This window comes from Ipomoea triloba, chromosome 15 (genome assembly GCF_003576645.1).
Source record: "Ipomoea triloba cultivar NCNSP0323 chromosome 15, ASM357664v1".
NCBI lineage: Eukaryota > Viridiplantae > Streptophyta > Magnoliopsida > Solanales > Convolvulaceae > Ipomoea > Ipomoea triloba.
In genome coordinates, this window is record NC_044930.1 from 1840386 (window position 1) to 1846299 (window position 5914).

Sequence of the window (5914 nt, forward strand, 5' to 3'; positions counted from 1 at the left end):
CTAAGATCATGACCAGCCTGTAGGTATTATGTAACATTATCAACTGGCCTATATGGGCTAATGTTAATTATTATATCATGGACTATGACTCACACAGCTATATGAATCATAAATAAAAATTATATTTTTAATATACTAAAAGTATATTATTTATATACGTATTTTTTTTTAACTTTGGAACTTATATTACACGCTTGTATTTATACATAATATAATATTATTAATTATATTATTAAATTGAAACTAGGCGTTGTATTGTATAAATAATATTAATTTGTAATAATAATTTTGTATTAATAGTTTTATATATATATTAAATAAATTTGCAAAATTTTCAACTAAATTTATTTACATATATTATACTTACGATTTTCGCTTTAAAAATATATTATTACTCTAACCATGCAAGCATATATAAGACTATACACATTCCATAGATATCATAATCCTTATTATCATCATTTCGAATAACGGCACAACGCAGCAACATGATGATGGAACCTCTCATACTTTTTAATTTATAAACTTATTATTATTATAATTATTATTATTATTAATTCATAGAAGACTTTCAGAATGGAGAGTTTGGCTAGTCCCAAATACTATATTGTATCAATTATTATTGTTGTTGATCCAAGTTAAAGATAATTACAAACTTTAATTTTCATCGTCACGGATAATATATTTAATTTATGTTTATCAATACAAGTAATTATTATGTCTCTTCAAAATATATATAATTTACAACGGCCTTATTATAAATTGTACAAACTACATATTAATGTTCCTTTTTTTTTTAATGGATTGTTTTACTCAAAACAACATCATTTTGAGGGAAATAACCCTAAATTATACAAATTACATATATTTTTTAGATTAATATTTAATATTTTAGCATTAACTATACGGGCGCCTAGGCACCGGTTAATCCACGCCTAGGCGTCATAGGCGCTAGGCGCTCCCCTAACGGCTAGCTATTTTTTCAACCATGATCACTAGAGACCAAGAATGTGTGTAGTGAAGTGACATATGTCTATAACTTTTGATTAAAATATCACATGATCAATTTTTAACCGCTCAAATATACTTCAAAAATTTAAATTTAAAAAAGAAAAAAAAGAAAAAAAACAGAGGCTTCGATCAATGCACGTGGGAAGTAGTACGTTGTCTATTGTTTACTGCTGCGTAGGTTAGGCCAGTTAAAATTTAGGTAATCTCGTACTTATACGTACATACATTCGTTCATATATATAGAAAGATTTGAGCCCTCTATGGCTCTATTTAGAAATAAATTTATGCAATGTATTTTTAGTACGACATAGTGTGCTTTTAATACATTATTAATTATTGAATTGAATTTTGTTATTTGTGATGACATGTTCTCGTGTTAGAATCATACTAATTTCATCATTTTCATTCGTGTGTGTGGAGGGTTCCCATGCGGTTGTGCAATTACGCACCTTAACCATTACAATGGCTCACCTTAAGTACACAAACCACGCAACTTAAGAACGCAAACCATGCATGCACCTAAGGTTTTAAAATGGTGCACCTTAAGTTTCAACAACTAACTCACCTTAAGAAGGAAAATCAAGCACCTTAAGATTTAGATTCACTACTCATCTTAAGTTTCACCACTACGGCACTTTAAGAAAACAAATCACAAATCACGTACCTTAAAAAGGAAAACCACATACCTAAAGCAACCGCACAACAGCATCGGAGAAGGTCAACTGGATAGTAACCCATATATATATATATATATATATATATATATAAGCTCTGCATTATAGCCTGCGGCAGCTGCTACCAACTTTCAACTATACATCACATACACTATCCTGCACCCTTCCATTATTTTCACCCAAATTTTATTTCTTAAAAAATTAAGATATCAATCAAGATTATGTCAATTTATAAGGGATATATAATTTTATATGTTATTTAAACTGAAACGGGTATTACAAGAATGATGAATATAATCAGATATATATATATATATATATATATATATATACTGAATATAACGAGTATTGCAAGAATCTTATATATATATACTTGTATTAATTTACATAATATCGATTAAAACCCCATTATAAGTTTAAAATTTTGGTTCCTCTTAATCTTGTTCCCCCAACTTCTTTCTCATGAATCAGCCAGCACTTACTTTCTGCTGTCGTGTCCACTCGGCATGTGTATCAACTTTTTCAACATAGGATTTCAAAAGTTCCCTACCTAAAACTTAGAAATGATGTCAATTTTTGTAAAATTTTTATTTTAAAAAACAGTATATTAATACCCTAATAATTAAAAGATAAATTAATATTCTAAGAAATGTAAGATAGCTTGAAATTAAAAGGAAACAATTTTGTTAATTAGATATATACATACATACTAAGTCAACTAAAGATTAATATTTATGATGTATTATTGTATTTATATTATATTGTTTCTTTATGGGGTGGACTTGTTTGATTCAGCACATTCGTAAAGAATATAATAGTTCTGAGATCGAGAACTGAATGCATGACAACACATCAGAATCATCACTTTCATTATATATAGTTTACATAGTTTTAGGAGTCTTACTTGAATTTAAACTTGCTACTGGTACGTGTTTTATGTTTGATATTATGGGTGTGACTTTATTAGGATTTCTATAGTCTATGATCTATCTAATATTTGTCTACTATTAAAAGAAAACCCATACTAATAGTAGCTAGCTAGCATGCCTAAGCTCATGTATGTATTATACCATTTACACTATATATACTAGGTGTTAGATATATATACATGGAATTGAACTTTAGGTGAAAATAAGGTTATTAATTTAACTCATTTTGAACATGAAGACAACATATCAGAAGAAAACATGAAGAAATCAAACGACCATATAACAAAGTCCATAGACAATATATTATAACCATAAACCTTGTAACAAAACCTCAATCTTAGAACAGAAATCATGGTTTATTTGCTGATAATTACGCATGCAGTAATAATAATACTAATTAGTTAATTAACCCTCATTTCGCCTTCGTTTTCTGCCGCTTTTGTTGCGACCAGGTTGTCTGTTTGTCCAAGAAGACTGCTGATCGATCTGGCTTTCACCATTCCAAGCTTCACCCTCTTCTTAGCACCGCTACATGGCTTCTCCCTTTCATTATTATCGTCATCATCATCGTCATCATCATCGTCAGAATTCTCCAACAACAAAGGTTTCTCTTTCGAGGAATCCCATGATCTTTCCGCAGATTCCTCGGCGTTGTGGGGCTTGGTTTTTGCGTTTGTGGATACGCCCATTTGACGGTTCTTGACGGCGTTAACGCTCCGCAGCCGTCCTTTACCCAAATGATGCTCACACAATGAGTACCCGACGAGCGTTTGTTGACAGCACCGCCACCCTCTCCCGTTAACTCGGCTGCACCGTGACCCCTCCACTATCTCGCTCCCTCTCTTGCTCTTTTTCACGGCGTCATAACGGTAGCCGCCGCCGCAGTCGGCGGCGGCGGCGGCCCCATGATCGCCACTATTCCCAGTTTCCTGCACGCATTTTTTGTTGGTTTTCGACTTCATCTTAGGCGGCTTATTCGTTGTTTCTTTCCCCACTACGTATTTTTCAAACCCATTACCTCTCCTCTTCTTCAATGGCACCTCTCTCTCTCCTCCACACCATCTCCCATCTTCCATTCATGCAAACAATCCAAATTAAACACTCATTACTTTTTTTTTTATTCCTTAGGTTTCTCAGTTTGACAGTAACAGAACTAACAGGGCTGATAATAAGAGTATCAGAAGTTTAATTAATTAAATTAATTACTGTATATACCTTGATGGAAAGAAGAGAAGGGTTGGGAGATGAACGAATCTTGGAGTGCAATAGAGATGCCATCTTTCCTGGAAACAAACAAAACATCCCCAAAAGGAGAAAAAACAAAAATTGACTCATTAGAAATTAAAATTAAATGCAGTAATATAATGCATATATATACATGGTAGATAGTGCAAGATGGGAATTTGTTCGTGACGTTTATGTTATTGGGGACCATTATCCCATGTAGAGAAAAAGAGAAAAAGAAGATGAGATTGGGATCATTGAATATTTGGATAGTATGTAGCTAGCTAGCAACTATATCCTAAGCCAAATTAAACTCATGATGATGATGATGAATTGAAGAAAAATCTTTGAATAGTATTTGATTAAAAAATTTGCGGGTTAAATCAACAAATGAATCTATCTTTTTCCCCTTCTTTTTTTTTTTTACTGAATCAAAAAATATAAAACAACATGGAGTGATTGAATGAAATGAGTCAGTAACTTTTTCTTTTTATTCTTACTTTGAATCATTACCACCAGTAGTAATTCTCTCATCATCTTCTTCTTCTTCCTCTTTGACCGCCTCCAATCCCTGCAAATCGCACAACTCAAAATCTTTCATAAGATCTACGCATCATGATGGATTATTCTATGTTCTTATGTATGAATATATGAATTCAAACTCATGATCACTAGAAGCAGCAGTTTATATTACCTTTTGCTCCATTTTGCGCTCGCAGGAATCGCTGCCGGAGAAAACCGATGTCGGGTTCGGGATTCGGGTCGGAGCCGGGTGATCGGGCGGCGGAATCGGAGGATGAGGCGGAGGCGGCGGAGAGCAGCAGGCCGTGGCGGCGGCGGAGGGCGGCGGAGGCAGTATTATCGGAGATTCACGTGCCAGCTGTCGTCGTTGCACCGCCATAACTGAGAGATTAAGCTGGGGATCTGACGGCTGAGGAAACCGCTTCCTGATTCTCATGGCTCCCTACAATGGCCGCCTCAACCGTATACTCCTCCCTCTCTCTATATATATATATACACGCACGTATCTATATGTGTGTATGTATATGCGGTTATGGAGTGAAGTTGCGGTGCAGCGGTGATGTTTAGAGAGAGAGATTAGTGATATTGCAAATTCCCAAGAAGAAATTTGTACACAGAGAGAGAGATAGAGAGAGAGAGGGGTTTGATTTTGATCTCTTCTTCTTACTTTCTCTCACTAAAACATCATTCCCAGGTTTCTCTCTCTTGCTTTTATTTGTTGCACCACACAAGCTGGAACAAGGATGTAAGGAGAGAATAGTTTTTTGGATTTGGCACGTGTGAGTGAGGCCTGCCAGATCATGGAGGGAGGGGACAATGCACGTGTGCCCCGGCGGGTATGCATTTGCTATGTATTTTTTTTTGCCGGGGAGGGGCTCAGAAATGTTTTTTATTTTATTTTTTAATTAAGAAGTATAATTAAATAATTAATATTAAATCTGCCAAGAACCTTGTGATCTAGTGGTATCAAGTTGATCCCTCATATGAGAGGTTGTGGATTCGATCGAATTAGTGGAGTCGATATTGTCAGGGCCAGTCCTGGGCATGTTTTCCCAATGTCACTGCACAGGGGCTCCCAAAATTTAGGGAGCCCCAACTGTAAAAAAAAAAAAAAATGAATATATGTATATTAGATATAGTAGTATTTTTTATGTAAAAATTTTATGAAAATTGGGATCCAATCACTTTGAAAGTATTGAATATAAACAAGAATGAAAGTTGTTAATGAGTATGATTAGAAATAGGCAGGGCAATTTGAATGTGGTTAGAATTAGGTAGGTCAATTTGGGCATGATTATGGAAGGGTGGCATAGAGATAAATTGAAAAAATTCATAAGCTTAGCATATGTAAGGGCAATTTTTTGATAATTTTGGTTTTCAAACAAGTTTCCAATTTTGATTTTGCCATCTCTTCAACTCTTTAAGTCTCAAACAATAAAATTACAAAACATCAATTAATTACGGTAATACATAATTTGATATCAAAAGTTTGGCGTATGATTTTGCATCTAAGCATGGCCAATGTATGATAGTTTTTAAGTGAAATATTAGATG

General features: G+C 34.0%; 1 protein-coding gene across 1 annotated transcript; it reads right to left on the reverse strand.

The window, feature by feature from the left end:
• Positions 1 to 2860: 2860 nt before the first annotated feature.
• Positions 2861 to 5075, reverse strand: LOC116006300. The gene is made up of 4 exons (XM_031246618.1): positions 4533 to 5075; positions 4339 to 4409; positions 3830 to 3897; positions 2861 to 3683 (listed from the first exon to the last, which is right to left on the reverse strand). The coding sequence occupies exons 1-4, from the start codon at positions 4794 to 4796 to the stop codon at positions 3016 to 3018; spliced, it is 1071 nt and encodes a 356-aa protein (XP_031102478.1). The 5' UTR covers positions 4797 to 5075; the 3' UTR covers positions 2861 to 3015.
• Positions 5076 to 5914: the final 839 nt, after the last annotated feature.

Excerpts from the sequence above, each read along its gene's own strand:
- LOC116006300 (XM_031246618.1), bottom strand. The coding sequence starts at position 4,796 with ATGAGAATCAGGAAGCGGTTTCCTCAGCCGTCAGATCCCCAGCTTAAT. Across the intron at positions 4,410-4,532 it reads AGCGCAAAATGGAGCAAAAG|GGATTGGAGGCGGTCAAAGA; the intron begins GTAATATAAACT and ends TGCGATTTGCAG. Across the intron at positions 3,684-3,829 it reads CTTCTCTTCTTTCCATCAAG|ATGGGAGATGGTGTGGAGGA; the intron begins GTATATACAGTA and ends CATGAATGGAAG.